Source organism: Gallus gallus, chromosome 2 (genome assembly GCF_016699485.2).
Source record: "Gallus gallus isolate bGalGal1 chromosome 2, bGalGal1.mat.broiler.GRCg7b, whole genome shotgun sequence".
NCBI classification, from domain to species: Eukaryota; Metazoa; Chordata; class Aves; order Galliformes; family Phasianidae; genus Gallus; species Gallus gallus.
Window position 1 is genome coordinate 122,761,650 of NC_052533.1, and position 17,518 is coordinate 122,779,167.

Here is a 17,518-nt window from a genome sequence, read left to right on the forward strand (position 1 = left end):
TTCTAATGCATTACAGGATAGACTTGCACAGTTTGTAGCCCACAGGAACATAAATAGCCTGCAAAGGAATTTTTTTTCTACTATGGCATGGTGTTTTCCTTGTATCTTGGTTGTCTGGTCAGCTGAGGAGCTGTAAAATCTGCCCTTATGATTTGTTTGCAGGCCTCTGGGTAATGATTGATTGTAGTTCCCAGAACTATGCTTGCACTGGGGACCGAAAGTAGACAGGGAAAGGAAATAAACTCATAGAAGAATTTAGAGGATTATTGGGGAGAGTTTTCTTGTGTTTTATTGGTTTTTTTTTTCTAGGTATTTGTAACATGTTAAGTGTAAAATGAAAACAATTGAGAATTAGGCTTAAAACACTGCTTCATCTTTTTGTTTAATTTATATCCCTTTTTCCTTTGAGTCTGTGCAGAAGGTTGACTTCTTGTTAGTGGCACAGCTGAGAGAGCTTTCTAGGTAAAGATTTTGCTTTAGTTCATAGGTGTGATGTAGCCCATCCTGTAAGGTGTGTGGCTCATTTGTTGCTATCAGGTAAGCTCTGTGGTGGAAATGAACAGCTGGAGCATTCAGCCTCTTGGAGTTGTGTAGCACATGGCCAAAAAATGTAAATCCTGTTTTTTATAAAACTGCTCTTATTTCTAAATTGGCCACTCTACATAAGAGGTTCTTCAAAAAAAATTGGCCAGTATCAAATGCTTGTTCTTCAGGGAGTAGTATTAATATCCAGCCCCTTGAGAAGATGAAGTGTGTAAATCAAGAACCAGAAGTTAAAGGTTGCTCCCCAGGGTCATGCGGGGAATATCTTAGGTGTGCCCATTCTAACTCACCAGAGTCAATACAGACAATTGGAACGATACTTTTGCTTTCAGGATGCTAGCAATAATTACACAGCCTGCTTGCCCAGCCTGTATGTTGTGATTTTTGTATTTATTTATTTATATGGTTTTATTCTGTAGCCGTCTGTCCTAAGCTAAGGCATCCTAATGCTGAGCATCAGAGCCTTCTGCGCTGACCTGTGCTGTCACAAAAACGTGTCGCTGATTAGAAGTATAAGGGGAGGAGAGAGAAGGATCGACAGAAACATAAGTAACCTCAGCAGTAGTAGTGAAGTAACAAGGAACAGGACAGCTATGGGAAACCAGAAAAGAAAGTAGAGCAGAGCAGACGTGAAAATTACAAGCATACTAACAAAGAGGAAAAATAATAAGAAAGAGAGAATGAACAGGAGAGGGAAAAGGAGAAGCAGGAACAAGACAGAATAAGAGATAATGGAGAGCATAGATCAACCAAGAAGCAAGCTGTTCTGAAATCCAGTCAGATCTCTAATTCCTATTACACCAGGAGTTCTCTCTTCAGGCTCAAGGTTAAGATGTAGGTGTACAAACAATTTGTCCTGTTGCCTCAGGAGAGGAGGGAAGAAAAATAGCTGGGGTAGATTCTTCCTTGAGTAGCCTCTACTTTTATCTTCTGTACCAAAAGGCAAAGTCACAATGAGCCCTTTGAATTCAACAAAACACAGCCCAAAGTACCATCTATTTATTTTTCTTCTCTTTAGCTTCGACTTTAAGGATCTCTCCTTCTTCAGCTCTGGGGGATGGAGACATAGTGATGATCAGAGACTCATTAGTGGTTCCTCTGTGCATAACCGCACGTGGTTTAGGCTTAGTGTCTGCTTCTGGCTCTTCCTTTTGCGGAGGGGGTGCAGATGGGGCTGCAGGCTCTGGTTGTTTTTTCTCCTCTTTTTCAGTCTTCTCTGCTTCAGCTTCGTGTTCCTATAACCAAAATGTTAAATGTTTTCCAATGCTGCAGAACGAATTCAGGAAAAAAAATTCTGTATATACTGTGGTAAGGCACAGCATGGGGATACTAAGATTAATAGGACTCAACTTGTATATAAACTTGTATTCAGCTGCTGAAAATCAATTTCTATGTGAAAAATACTAGTTCAAGATCAGAAAACAATAAAACCTAGGAAGAGCTTGTGGGAAGAGCTTGATAGTATCTGCTTCTTGTTAATGTAGCTGGATAACGCAGGCATGTTTTGGTGCACAAAACCTTTCCTCAGGTCTCACCTTCCTTTATGTACTTACGCAAGTATAGAAATAAAAACTGTTATGTGATTCTTAACATATTCTTCAGTGCCCCAATTCCTTGGCCAAGCCTATTTGCACTGAAGTTTGCAAATATACATTAAATTTGGTGAAGTTTCTGCTTCCATCTTGCTGTTGTAGTAACTCATTTAAGCAAAGTTCTTTATTTCATTTAAAAGAAAGAAAGTAAAAACACAGCCCAGAAGTCACTATAAAAGCCAGAAAAAGTATTCTGTCTCTTCTGGGCAAATACTTAGAACTGAGCAAGTTCTTACTTATACGAATATTTCTCTGAACAGAGTACAAGGTAGGAATTAATCAACTGAAGTAAGTTTTCTCATAAATGCACAGTATCACATATATAAACAGAGCTAGCTGTGTGGCCTATTCTTGAAATGTTGCCTTCAAGATTTCTTATTAGCAAAGGTCTGAGTTTGAATTGGAAATCTCTCTGTATGCTTCAGTCAACCAGATTGGATTACTGAGTTAGGACCTTTGCGTTTACTTCTGTATATATAAAATTAGAAGATCAGAAGCTCATAGTATCTTTTAGGGTCTCTTTTATCCTTTCTTTTCTTGAGAGTTTTTGTTTGCTGATGTTTTTCTTGCTCTTGTTTTTCTCTGTTCTTCCTGGAGTCCAGATCAAGAAAGATTTGAGCCAAATTTTACAGCCCACATTTACAGAGATTGATTACCATGACTGTATCTCAGCTACTCAGAGTTTTTGCTACTGATTGCTCTAAAGCTGCATTTCCATCTGTTCCATTTGCCCAAGCCCTCCCAGCATATTTCCTATTTCTCTATCCATCTTCCTATTTCTCTATCCATCATCCTCTACCTATCTTGAAAGAATCTGTTCTATTATCTGTGACATTACCTGAATGTCTTGTTCTCTCTTCAGCTGCAGCAGTTTAGCAAGGCCTCCTTTTCCTTTAGCTCCAAACATCGCTTTAAACAGTTTTGGAGTTTCCTGTTTCTGCCCAAACAGACTGGCCAAGCCCCGGGGCTGCTGCACCGGTGGTCCAGGAGGAGGTTTCCCCTTCTCTTTCAGCAACACCCTGGAGGCAGGAAGGAATGGGAAAACACAGCAGTGCAGTGAAACCTGGAAAAGTTCTGGCAAAACTGAAATGTCACATGTGGATGAACACCTGACAACTTTTTCTAGCATTTTTTTAATCCTAGATTCAATGGCAAAAGGAAAGCAGGTAAGGGCGAGGGCTTTACCAGCTTTGGTAGTATCTAATAAATTGAAGGATGCTGTTCTAATTTGGAGTTGCTTTCTCACTGCTTACAGCTTAAACTAGTGTAGGCTCAAATTTAAGTATTACAGAGCAGATGTGTTTCATAAGGTGATAAATAGTTGGATAGAAGGGTAGAAGGATGCCTTGTACCTGAGGTGAAAAGTCCCTCTGCTGAACTTCTGGATGCAAATTCAGAGAGCATTTATTACTCTATCTGGAGTTTAACTGGTGCTTGAGGAAGTAACTGTTAACCAAACTTTTAGCGTAGGTCATGTGAGGTGATGGTACATATTTTGGTCTTCTCCAGTAAATTACCCTGAATATATGAAAATTACTAGATTTTTCACACCTATCAGTAGCTGTGCTGATTGGCAACCATAATTGGAGGAAGTGAGAATGAATGATGATGGAAAAAATTTGTACTTTGTAACTTTGGGAACGCTGAGAATTTGTTTCCAAATTTGAATATAACTGCAAATCTCTCTGTCAAAATAACACCTAAGTCTTCTGTTGGTGCCTAGTTTTTCTGGAAACATGGCTGACCATGCACAGAACATACACAGACTTAGTGAATACCCAGACAGGTGAGCAGAATACATGGCCTTCAGTACAAGACAGGCCCTACATATTTTTTTAAATTGCACAGGTATTTAAATAGCACATTTTTTAAATTACAAAACCTTATCTAAAGTTGATATCCAGAGAGGGCTTTGGACCCACATGGGGATGTAGATATGAAGGATGGGTAATTATTAAACTCCCACCATTGAGAGAAGTTGCCCAGAATGCAGTGATTTAGCAGGATATGATTACAGTGGGCAAGGAAGCAGGAGAAGATATTGCAGGACATAGAAGCAGAAATAACAAGTAATGATGATCGTACCACTGTTTAGAAACAAGCTGGAAGTCAGGAAGGATAGTTGTCAGGGATGATCAGTCAGTGAGCTTGTTCTGTCTTTCTACCTGTTGGTACTAGTGTTGAAAACTAATCTCTGAAGACCATGGAAATGAAAACAACAGATGGGCAAGATCTGTGCATCTACCACTACCTTGCTTGGTGCCATGGGCATCATATCAGCCTGTTTATGGGCCACTCACTGAGTCTGAAAGCCAAGAATATGTGCTATTGGTCTTCAGTAACTCTGAGTACCAGAGCTTTTGAGAGACTTTCTTTTCTCAGTATTTGGTACTGTCACTGTCTGTGTCCACAGTGACTGGCTGGCATGTGGCCCTTCTAATAGAATTTAAGCTCTTCAATGCCTTTGGCTTTCTCTATGGTTATAGAACAAGGCTTACTTTCATGTTTGTCATACCTCATTCTATGAGCTAGGAATGCCACGGACAAGAGTTCAACAGACTGTTTGGAGAAGTTTTCTACAGAACAGATACTTAGACTTTTCTGGTGGCAATCAGCCCATTCTGTGCCTAGGTCCCATCCTCAGAGATGCAAGGTTTCTCAAGACACTGTTGTTTGATAACCAGAGCTGGTGTAACAGCCATCTACTAACACTTCCATGAACAAGATGTCACGCCAGTGCTATGTTTAGTCTTCTATGGTGGAATTTTCAGTCTGGGAGCATTGTTTCAACCTCTGATACCTATGCAAGGCAACTGCTGAGAACAATAAGAGTGCTTAAGTATACTAATAAATTGTTTCATGCATTTCAACCTTTTACAAGGTAGAAAGGCAATCATGTTCATAATCCTACAGCAAAATATGACAGCATTTTGCCCTATCAAAGCCAGGGTAGACTGCATTCCAGCAAAAGGAGGACAAGAAGCAGTTCTGATTTGAAATCCTGTTTCAGAATCTCTTTGCACAGAATGCACAGCTTTCAGATCTGTGTGCTTGTCTTTTGTCTTGTCAGGTGTTACTTTAAATCAGTTTCTAACTGATCCTTCAGATTTTGAAAGGCAAGCAAGCCTGTGGGTGCATCGAAGCATATCTCTGTAGAACTAATTGCAGGTGATTGGTTGCATCTTTGAAAACCTGCAGCTTAACTCACTTGCATTTTCTGACTTCTTGTCTATGCAAGGAGTTTTGTCCTGATATACATCTGTGCCTCTTGTTTTGTTACCTGAAATGCAGCTGCATTCAGGACTTTATTCTATTTACCACATTCTCACAATTCCTGGAATCTCTGCCATGGAAGCACCTATATGTACTAGCAGACAAATCTGACCTCTAAATACAAATGTGTTTACATTATTCTCTGTAGAACTGAATGGAATTATGTCTAGAAGCCACAACTGTCCATTCACAATCTAGACACAGTGATTTTAAAATTGTTCTTAGGACATACTTTGCTTTCTTCATCAGAAGTTTTTCTGAGTCAGGATAGTGCACCAAGATTTCATTGAGTGTTTTCTTGTCTAGAATGAAAAGGTTGGCAAAACCGTGAGCCACCACGTTGGCAGTCCGTCGGTTTCCTCCACCTGCGGCTAATAGGCTGCAATGAAAATAAACATTGTTATTCACCTCACTGCTTGATCTAGTGAGGAATCTCTGAAGTTGATTCTCCACTGAAAACATAGCAAAAAAGCTCACTAATGTACCTGAGTGTTCTATCTGATTTCTGTAAAGTCCCTTTGCAGTTGTGATTGGAAATATCTTCTTGTATCGAGAAGACATATTGTCACTTCTGGTCAGGATCATTGGTCCTGGACTGTGAAAAGTCTTGCTGGGAAGAGGCATATCACAGAATCATAGAATCACTGAGTTTGGATTAGACCACTAAGATCATCTAGTCCAACCATCAACCCATCACCACCATGCCCACTAACCATGGCTCTCAGTGCCACATCTCCACACTTCTTGAGCACTTCCAGGGATGGTGACTCTACCACCTCCCCGAGCAGCCTGTGCCAGTGCATTACTACTCTTTTGGAGAATTATTTAGGAGAAGTATTTACTAATATCCAAGGTGAACCTCCCGTGGCGCAACTTGAGGCCATTTCCTCTCATCCTATCGCTGTTAACTGGTACAGAAGGCCAACTGCCCCCCTCACCCACAACCTCCTTTCAGGCAGTTGTAGAGGGTGATAAGGTCTCCCCCGAGCCTCCGCTTCTTCAGACCGAACAATAATAGTTCCCTCATCCACTCCCATAAGACTTCTGCTCCAGACTCTGCACAGCTTTGTTGCCCTTCTCTGGACAAACATTTCTCCCAAGAGACACCACAGCAAGGACTGCATTTGTTTTAGTCCTTGTGTGAACTTGGCATTTCCTCATTTTTATTGTTGAAAATGATTTAACATCATAGGGAGAGCAGCATAAGACCATTATAATTGAAGGCATATTTATACAATGAATAAATGACTCCAAGAATTGTAATTTCCCTGAGTGAATAACTTCAGTGGGGTTTTGGTTTTCTCACATATCACATCTCACATTTGGATGTTGGCAAGTTTAACAATATGGATTTGGAAGGCCTTTCAAGCTGACAGTTACAAATTTGTCTGTCAGAAACTGAAGGCTATTTTGTTTAGAAAGTAAAGTGTTAGACGAGCTTAGCAAGCAGGGGTTGGTCATAGGAAGGGCATCTACATAAAAATTAAATTGTCCATCTTGCATGAAGAAAACAAAATGAAAAGAATTAATTTATCCTCTTTGATGTTAAGCAACAGAAGCTGCATTTTACTCTTAGTAGTAAAATTACTTTGTCACTATTTGAGGAGATTCATCATAGAAACGTGTCCCTTAAATGTTTCACAGTGTGTTACTGTATATAAAGAATATTTTATAATACCTACATTTAAAGGTTATTAATAATGGATAGTCAGGACCCAATCAAAAATGAATTTATACTTATCATCAATACTAATCAGGATATACCAATGCTATTTTTTACTATTAAGGATATGCATTTATAAGCATTAGATTCTACTGATAATATAATTGATTTATAAAGGATCACAAGACCTCTGAACTCTGTACAAGGCTATTTTTACACAAAGTTTTGCTGCTATCCAAGATAAGAATCAACCTATGAAGTCAAGTATAAAATGCAACATATTGTCTCCTTTTATAATTCTGTACAGTTTGTCAGGCAGGAAAGTATTTGCACAATAAGAAAAGCAGTTGAAGAAAATTGCAAACAGTTTTTGAGTTCTGATAAATCACTTTTCAACAAGTCATTGTACAATCATTTTCAGGCTTTCCTAATAACAAGCTCATTTTGTTGAGGCAGATAGGACTAAAGAGAACAGCTCTTTTCTTACGGTGATGATGTGATGTGAATTTTATGAGAGAGGCAGTCATTGCTCAAACAGAATCCTCTTTGACTAAAGACAGCATTATAGACTCTGTTTTGGCCATTCTGTTAAAAGTCGTGTGATAGACTAAATCTTTACAAATAATTGGCATTGTCCTTACAGTTGTTCTTGATGCTATAACACCTACAGTAATAAGGAAAATTGCCTTTTTACTTTATGGTTTTTACTGCAGTTAGCCTGAAATGATTTTGCGCTTGTATGAGATGATAACTTCTGAATTCTTACGATAGCAATTTAAATCTGGAAGTGTGAAGTTGTCAAAGCAATGACTTAGCATATCTATTTCTTTTTTATAGCTGAGCTCAGTAGGAAGCAGCAATTCATTGAAATTAGCAAACTGATACAGGGAATGATGTGCATATCAACTGAACATGTAGCGTGGTGGCTCCTCAACTGGGCATATCTGTACATCTGGAAGGAGCTGGTAAATCAGGAAGGAGTCTGGATCTGGCTTCTGTGCCAAATGTCAGACCTGAAATGGCAGAGCTCCCTGAATAGCAGCAGCTACTGCTGCTGGGCCAAAGTGGAAACTCAGTCTTTCACAAAGCTAAATATTCCCTTTAATTTTTGACTTTTTAAAGGGAAGTTAAAGTTACAACACCCACTGAAAGGCTAAAAGCAAAGCCAAACATTTAGAAATCTTCCTGTCAAAAATGCTGTGATTTTTCCAGAATCTCCATTTTCTGATGGGAAATTGTTCTAGTGAGATAATAATAAGTGGATGAATTCGGACACCTAGCTTGATGTGTAAACTTCTCTGGGCTAACGAAGTGTTGTAGTTTTCCTCTCCTGAATTTCTCCGTCTCAGTTGTCTGTGCAGACAGGCTCTCATTATGGCATCACTCTTTTTGCCTCTGTTTCTGAGATTACTTTGCTTCCCTAAGATGACATTATCAGTACAGGAAAGTAGTAATGAGGGTAAGATGTTAATTGGAAGACAGCTCCTATTGCTTAATCTGTTTCTGCAGTACTTTTTAAAATAGGATTGACAAAGGACTGGCTTGAACATCAGTCTTGCGTTGGCCTTCTAGTATAATTCAGGAAATATTTTTGAAATGAATGAACATTCTTTGTTGTCTTCAATTCCTTTGCCTGTAGAGACTTTATAAGCATGATTTATATGCATTTCGAACAGTGAGATTAAATAGCTAGTATCTTATAATTCATATCATTAAACTGCTCAGAATGAAGCTGACACAATTCTCTACACAAATCTTGATTCAAAAAATCAGGTGGAAATGATGGCAATTCAATACCAGGTGCTAACCACACTATGAATGCTGAGGGGAAAACTTGGATATGCTAAATAAAGCAATATTTCATCCGTTAAAGAAGTTTTTGTTTTTCTTTTTTTCATTTTCCTCTGCTGTGCAGTACTCAGAAGACCTTGACAGAGCTTATACAGAAGGGCACTGTATAAACTCATTATTTTCTAACATATTGCCACAAGGAAAAGGATAAATTTCTGCTGGTATACTTAGTGCTTCACGTCTTCTCTTTTCCATTTCAGAGATTTCTGCCAGTTGCTATGTTTTTTCTCATCGGGTTTATCCACTGCCTGTCATTTATATGCAAAGTAATGGGGTCTGTACCAGTATGCTGTCTCCACCAACACAGTAGGTCAATGATGAATAAAACAAGACGAGAAGTGTAGGTTTCAAGCATTGCTGAGGGCTTTGCTGGCCATCCTGGCAATTATGTGGAGAGTAAAACATACTGGGAAATTAATCTTTAAAGGCAGCTGTGTAGATCTCATCTAGAAACAAGTCCTCACTTCTGTTAGATCAAAACATTGAAAATCCTTTCCTTGTTTTCAAATCAATCATGAACATTCCTCAGTTTGAAAGCAAATGTCCAAATGCTCCAAATGCAAAACTAATACATAATTGAAAACTGTGTATGTGTTATATCTCTGGGATGCTGCAGCTTTTCTTTTACCTTTTCAGTACCTGTCCCTACCTGAAAACCACTGCATTCTCAGACTTTCTGCGTAACGCACAACACGCCATTTTGCTTTGAAGCTTTGCTCTGGTATTGTATTGTCATACAGAGAAACACTTTTTAAATGACCTTCTTGCAAAGAGCTGATATAGCCTCACTTTCCCACTCAATGAGGAAGGTCTGTATCTATGGCGTGTATCAAGTGTTCTGCATGTGCAGCTCTGAGAAGGCTCTGTACACCCATTGCTGAATAAATGGGAGTTTCCACTACCACAACGGAAGACGCAACAGAAGATAAATATAAACCTAACACAGAGCTGATTACCACTTTTCAAAAGGCAGATTAAGGCTACCAGCAAGAGGATTAACAGTAACAGGAGGGCAGCTGGAAGAAATCAAGAATCCAGTTTATCACATGCAGCAGCACACGTATTTTGTTACTTTTCCTCAGGCCAGCATCAGTAGGGGATGCAGTGCCTAAAATCTAGCTCTTAGTTGTCTAATTGGTGAACAAGGCACAGAAGAGCTAATGGATTTTGCAAAGCAGCTACGTGAAGAATATAAAAAACATTCATTACCGCTCAGAAAAACTTTCTCCTCTGGAGAAAATTAGACCCCCAAACCTGGTCTGTCAGCCCTTTTCTCTTTTGTATTCTCTTATACAAATACATCTGAAAATGTAGATGCTCATTTTCATCAACTTAACATCTATTCCAGCTCCTCAATGAATCAATCTGTATTGATTTTAGATTTTTTAGATTTTTAATCTCCTTTGTTGGAAATTATCATTTTTACTCTCTAGTGTGTAATGGCAGCTAGTCTCGCTTTACAGGCAGTAAAATACATTTGGTCCTGCCTTTGTGCAGAATTTGGAACAGGAAGATGTGTTCAACCTTTTAAATCCTGAAGGAGAAATCCATCCATGTATCCTTGTGTACACTGCCCTGAATACTGATTATACATTATTTGTTGTTTAGGAGTCTGAGGTCTTTGCAGGTTAGTCTCTGATGTTTCACTTACATGGACTTTCTCCCACTTATCTGTATATCCCTGCTCAGCATTCTCTTGGTTGACCTCACCCAGCTTTCTAACCTTTCCATGCTATCTCTCATGCTTACTAGAGAGAAGCTAAACAACCATTTATTTATTCACTGATTACTTAACTGCTTCTGAAGAAAGTGTTATAAATAGTGGTGGACCAACCTGATCTCCCCAAATACAGCTCCTGCTCGTAGTGTAACCAGGACTTTCGTGCCATCAGGGCCTCCAAGGACTTGAACTTCACCTTGTTTGATGATATACATCTCTCTGCCAATTTCTCCCTAGGCTCAGAAACACATACATAAAGATCACTGTTTTTTGTTTTTCTTTCTAAAGTAAAATCATCGAACAAACGTCTGTGTAAATGTCTCTCCCCTTTCTCATGCACAGTTTTACCAGCATTACAGAGAAATAAATGTTTGTGCTACTTCGCCTAGCACGGAGCACAAGTGTGAGGACTGTCTTTGCGTATCTAATTGATGTGAGGCAGTATTTGAGCAGAAGTTAAACCATTCAGGCCAACCTGAAAAATGAAGACAAATAACAAGCAGGATTGTATCAGTCGCTTTCATCCTCTGTTCCAGTGGAAACAAAAGTAATTCAGCAGCATATCTAATGAAGAGAAGTGCAAAAAAGCCTGTGCTTTATGGTTTAAAAAGCTCCAGTTTTCATTCTGTTACTTCACTTAACTAATTTACAAGGAAAATAAGAATAAACAATCGTTCAAAAATTTGTCTAATTCTGTGTAATGACTGTATGGCTTAAGAGGTTATTAGCTTGCCCATTATCTTCCACAAGACCTGCTAAGATTCATCAGTATCATCATAAAAAGCAGGCAACCTGGAGTAAACATGATCATAACAGTCCTCATAATATCTCAGTGACAGGCAAGTAATTATTTTTCTGCTTGTGCTATGGGAGTAAAGCAGCAATTTCAATGTAAAAGTCAAAATGCAACAACAACACCACTAGAATTGAAAATGTATGGCTTATACTTCTATCTCATGATCTGCTTCTGCAAACCTTTATGTCAGAGCCTCCTAGGTGAAGTATGATGAGGCCAATGTGCATCCACACAGGAGGTGCTCCCAGCTCTCAAGTTCCAATAGGATTTTATTCCCTACTACAAGTTACAGCATCAATAAGATTACCATGGTTGTTGGACCAAACAGACTTGGGATCACTTGGTCAGAAGATGAACCCTCTACCTTTGTTATGTAAGGACGTGTTTGAGCTAAAATCCTAAGGGACAATGTGACAACATTCAGCTCACAGTCTGGAGATGGCACTGATTGAATACAGAGCAAGATCAGGTCCTGCTGTAGGGAGCAGTATGGGATGCACTGTATTTTCTACATTCTTGGGAATTCAGCTTCAGAGTTTGTAATAAGCAATTGAAGCACACACAAAGCATCATGGATTGAGATCTGTAGGCTAAGTTTGTATATATAACTGTACAAAAATTGAGTTTCCTCCATTTTAAATATCCAGACTTCGTGAGGTGTCACCAGATAAGTCATATTTACATTAAGCACTTTCCCATGCTACTATAATTGTTTGATAATAATAAAATCCATATTGTCTTGTTCTAGGTTGAAACTTGAGAGCAGATTTGTTATTATAATACACAGTATCTTAATTATTTTTATATTGTCTACTTCACTCAGAATTAACTTTATTTGAAGGCTATTTTGACCTCTATCTGAATGTTTTTTTCTAAAAGGCATATTATTATGTATTACTACACTGCAGAGCTCACCTTTTTGCAGACAAAATCACCAGGTAAGTACACAATGGATTTCAGTCTTAGCAGCATGTCATATATCATCTGAGTGTCACACCCCTGTCAAAATAATGAGAATTATGCTGTACTGATTCAGGAACACAAGTGATTATCAGTGCTTACACTGGATAGCAAAGTAATACATGTATGACCCGGGGTTTCATAAGTAGCATGTAAAAGGAAAACATGGCCAGGACCAGCTTATAATGAAGATAAAAGAACTTTCATTTCAGATACTGATAAAGTTCTCTTTGGGTTGTTCATCTCTTATTTATTTATTTATTTATTTATGCAGTAAGCTTCTGTACATCTAAGTTTGACTGCTGTAGAAATGCAGTGTTATTTCCTGTGGGTTGTAGATCTTTTGGGGAACTTTTTTAATACTGATCCAGAAAAAAAGATCAGATCATGTAAAATGCTGGTATGAATCTGTGAATTCCATGTCTTCAGAAACTGTTGCAGAAACAGTTCTACTATGTAATGTTTAAACAGAGATATCATGATTTCTTGCAATTGCCCTAAAAAAACCTGTTAAGCTTAATGTATTTCAAGATTACTTCTAAAAATGCAACGTCTTCTCACTTTTTGTGTCACAAATCCAATGTTAAGTACTGCATTAAAGTAATCTCTCTGGAAACTTATCGTGATAACAGCAAGAAAGCTCTTTGAACAAAATGTTACTCAAATACAGCTTTCACTACAGTAAAGTTATGTTCTCAGAACAGATAGTATTGGTGATCTCTCAGGCTGTGCTAAGCAGCAGACAGCAAGGTGAACTGTACCAAAAATCGTATTCTTCTATATCTGGCTCTTGTGATTAGCTATGTTCTGCAATCACTTAGGGTCTGATCATAACAACGGCTTTAACACGTCGGTATGACAGGACTGCTTCTTAACCTCATTTGCTCTCTTTTATCTCTGATTTGACACACACACACAAAACCAAAGTCATCCCTTGGCTTTGTCCTGAACTGTCTCCACTGACTTAGGTATATAATAGACTTAGTTTGCCTTGAGTATTAACAAACTTGTTGTTTTGTGTAGCAAGATGCAGAAAACAAGGTTTCCACCCTACCACACCCATACCACACATTAGTGCATTCTTTTGTTAAAGTACTTGCTTTGAATAGGTCAACTTTATTGACAATGGCAAAGTTCACATCAATCGCAATGGCTAATTGCATTTTGGTTGGCATCTGCTCCAGTAATTCTGATTCATCTGTAAAAGAAAAAACGCAACAAAACATTGTTAGATGGAAAATATACAGATATAAAGGAAGAAAGAATGAATGTCTGTAAAAATGAGCATTATATAGAAATATAACTTCCCAGAAGTGAAGTGGTTAGTGAAGTAATTATTGCATTCCTGAGTTCAAATGAGGAAGATGGCTAGTATGCCTTTACTTTCTTTTAAATTACGTGTGTTGTCCAAAGATATAACTGGAGTATTATGTAAATTAATAAAATTTGTGACCTAGTAAGTATCATATTACTTTGGAGTTTTTTTGCTTTTCTGAAGGAAATTGCATATCCTCCTCTCATCCTCTCCCATGAAATTCAGTGAAGAATAAACGTACATTTCACCTTGTAGCTATATCTGCAGAGATCACTCACTTCGAGCTGCTACATAAATGGAATTGGAAAGCCTTACCCAGCATTCCCTGAGAGTCCCATGTGTATTCATACCAGGTTCGAACACGATTTTGAACCAGTTTTGGAATTGAGTATGTGTTCATATAAGAGACAGTGTTATCCATACAGGAACGGTAGTAGTTCTGTCCTGCTGTAGCTGCTCCAATTACATCTCTCATCTGCAAACATCAGTTATGTTACTACACATTTCAACAGAATAGTCTTCATTTGAGTATCTTGTCAACAACATAAAAAAGGAGTAAAACATTTGTTTACAAAATTCCTGATTAATTATACATTCAGTTCCATGTTTTATAGAGTTGCTTCATCTGCTTTTTCAAAAACATCAAAGACATAAGCTGGTTGTGTAAGAAACAGTCTGTATTATAGTTTTTAAAGAACTCATTTGTGTTTTCCCACTTATTCTGCTTTTATTTCTAGAATTGGATGAAATATACAGACAATGCATTCTTAAGTACCCATAATAAAGCTATTCTGCATTTGTTGTGCGACACAACCCAGAAATGAATCACATTGTACCACAGAATCATAGAATGGCTTAGGTTGAAGGAGACCTTAAAGATCAGCGGTTCCGACCCCTTGCCATGGGAAGGGTTGCCATCCAGCAGATCAGGCTGCCCAGGGCCCCATCCAATTTGGCCTTGAGCACCTCCACGGATGGGACATCCACAGCATCTCTGGGCAGCCTGTGCCAGGACTCACCACCCTTTGAGTGAAAAATTTCTTCCTCAAATCTAACATCAGAGTTTAGAGCCATTCCCCCTGCTCTTATCACTAAAAACTGGGCCAAATTTCTGTAATAACATCAGCTGGCACCAAGAGAACTAATACCCTGCCAGTTTTAAATTGTTAAGTGAACCTTGGCCTGTATTAAAAATCCACTTTGGGCTATAAGTTGATCTTGAACATTTTAGTGCAGGAACATGATTTGACATTCCAACAAAATTTTTTTTTTTTCAGAATGGCTTAAGACTGCAGTGGCCCAGTGTGCTGCTGGGGTAAGTTCTGCTCCTGATTACAGAAATAAAATTGATCACAAAAGAAATATCAATCTTAAAGAAGTTCATTAAATCAGGAATAGTTTAAGATCTTGTCGTAAACAGGAATTGCAACAAACTACAATGAAGCTGTTTTAATAGTCAGTTTTGATTCTGCAGTTCACTACACTGGTTGCCAAAAGCAAGTCTACTTTGACAGTTATATCAAATTAGCAAAATATAGACTTAGATGCTTGTAAACTCTGAAGTTTAACCCAATAACTTGTACCAGTTTGCATCTTTATCTTTTCATCTTAATTCTCCCAATAGCAGACATGTACAAATCAAAAGATCTGGAATGATTTGTACAGAAATCCAATATAAGACATAATCTGACATAGGAACCACACCATTTGTTTTTCTGGAGGCAAGGCATTTTAAAACCTATGGATTTAAAGCTCAAATTTAACAGTTTCATGCTGGATATCATTCATGTTTGTTTTGAAAGTATAACTGATTTGCTTTGCTATGGGCTTTTTTTTTTTTTTTTTTTCCCCTCCTGCTAGATGAAAGCCAAGATAAATACTCAGTTTTCTGGTTAACAAATATTTTGTGTCTTCTGGAAGAGAGCACAATTCTAGTCTGACAGAAATCTTGAGATTTCCATTAATAGCTTTAGGTCAGCTTGTGTGCAAAAGTTACAAAACTGGGAACTGAGTAAACACATGCAGTGGTCAGAAGAATTTGTATGGATGATAATGAAAAAGAGGGTCATCCATAATGAAGCTAAAGTCTTTCCTGGAACAGAAGAGAACAAAACTGGATATATTATTGTTTCATTACAGAACTCTGAACATATATAGTTATTGGATTTTTGATGTACCTGACCAATTAAGCTGGAGAAGACGAAGACACCCAAGAAAAAATTCAGCAGTTGAAAAACTATCTCAAACAGTGTTTGTGGTTCTGGAAGGCCACCGATGGTGATTAAAGTACGAACTGCCCAGTAGTAACACCTCAGGTACCTGTGGATACAGAGAGAGATTTTGTTATCGAATACAGGTACTAATATGATTGAAGCTAAATATATACATGCCTCGGTTGGCCATTTCAGTGATGCCTTTTTTGTCCAAAAACCTTCAACATTTTTTATGAACAGTCAAAATTTTAGAAATGATACAGTTACGTAAATCACATTGAACAGAATATCCTCACTGACAACAAAACTACAATGTACAGAGAATGCATCAGTTTTTTTTTTCACATTCTCCAGTCACTTTCTGGAGCAACGCAGAAGACTTCTATGGGTGAAACTGCCTAAGTAGAAATTACTGCACTAGAATTTGACCGGTGAAGATGCCAAGAAGTGGGTAGACTTGAAGAAGCCGTGATGTAGAGAGAGACTTGACAGATTTTATGTGTAGCAGTCTAGATGCATACACATCTTGGAAGTGTCTTACGTGATTTCACTTGATGGTGGCAGTGAGGAGCTTTATGTTGCGTATGACAAATGCAATCCAGTCACCTAATTTTTCTGTCCATTTATTCACATTGCTTCTGGGCTGTCTTTTTTGTCTCTACCGCCAGTGTCATGTCAAACAGAAACTACACTTCTCACAAGCTACATGTTAGTCCAGCTGCCCAAAACCTCTGTGTAATGCAGCAGCAAAAGATTGACTTCTGCATTAACTTCTCCTTAGTGTCTGCCCTTCACTACCCTTTCTATCACCCCAGCAAACATTTTCTTGCCTTCTTCACTGCTTTCCCCCATTCTTGGGAAGAGCTATCCATGGCTACCATGTGAACACCCTTCAAGTTTTTCTCAAAAATTCTCTTAACCTGGTGGCCATATGTAGCAGTAAGCAATTTAAGACTCATTAAGACTGTACTGCGACTTATGGGTTGTATTGACTTTCCCTGTACCCATTTGCTTTCTCTCACTTCCTCTACTCAAGAGTGAATCCTTTGACCAAAGACTTTTGTTCTGTTTGTACAGTCCTCTTTTTGCATCCCTGCACATGACAAGAATTTATTCCATTCAAGTTTATGAAAAAAAAAAAAAAACAAACTCACAATAACAGCTACATCCAATGAAGAATGTTCCATTTTAAATCATTTGAAAGTGTTTTCAAATATTTCACCTAAAACTTCAGAATTTAGCAAGCAATTTTTTTTTTTTTTTTCATTACAATCACATTTTTCTTGCTCTCAGATTAATGAAATGCAGTAGTGGTGATTACTTCTACTGTTGTTTTGTGTTTTAGATTTTAGAACTTGTAGTGTCCATTCAGAGTCCGTAAGAAAACAAATTCATTGCATATGTGTCACTGTATAATTTTTCCTTGTTAGAGATGATGAAAGGAGAACTAAATTATGCCAGTACAAAAATTTTCACTTAGGTTCAAAAAAAGCATCACCTATTCATGCTGCAAGCAAAATATGCGTAAGTGGCAGCTTTCAATCTGAGTTCTGTAGCATAGAGAAAAATGAAGAGCAAGCCTCAGATCTGTG

General features: G+C 38.1%; 1 protein-coding gene across 1 annotated transcript in view; it reads right to left on the reverse strand.

Moving 5' to 3' along the window:
* Positions 1-1,538: 1,538 nt before the first annotated feature.
* Positions 1,539-17,518, reverse strand: part of CNGB3 (cyclic nucleotide gated channel subunit beta 3) — a 34,689-nt gene continuing 18,709 nt past the window's right edge. Inside the window, exons 8-15 of the mRNA XM_046937947.1 lie at positions 15,891-16,032; positions 14,029-14,188; positions 13,499-13,596; positions 12,354-12,437; positions 10,757-10,875; positions 5,641-5,787; positions 2,974-3,154; positions 1,539-1,778 (exon numbers count right to left, since the gene is read on the reverse strand). Of these exons, the coding sequence (XP_046793903.1) occupies positions 1,539-1,778; positions 2,974-3,154; positions 5,641-5,787; positions 10,757-10,875; positions 12,354-12,437; positions 13,499-13,596; positions 14,029-14,188; positions 15,891-16,032 (1,171 nt within the window). The remainder of the gene's footprint in view (positions 1,779-2,973; positions 3,155-5,640; positions 5,788-10,756; positions 10,876-12,353; positions 12,438-13,498; positions 13,597-14,028; positions 14,189-15,890; positions 16,033-17,518) is intronic.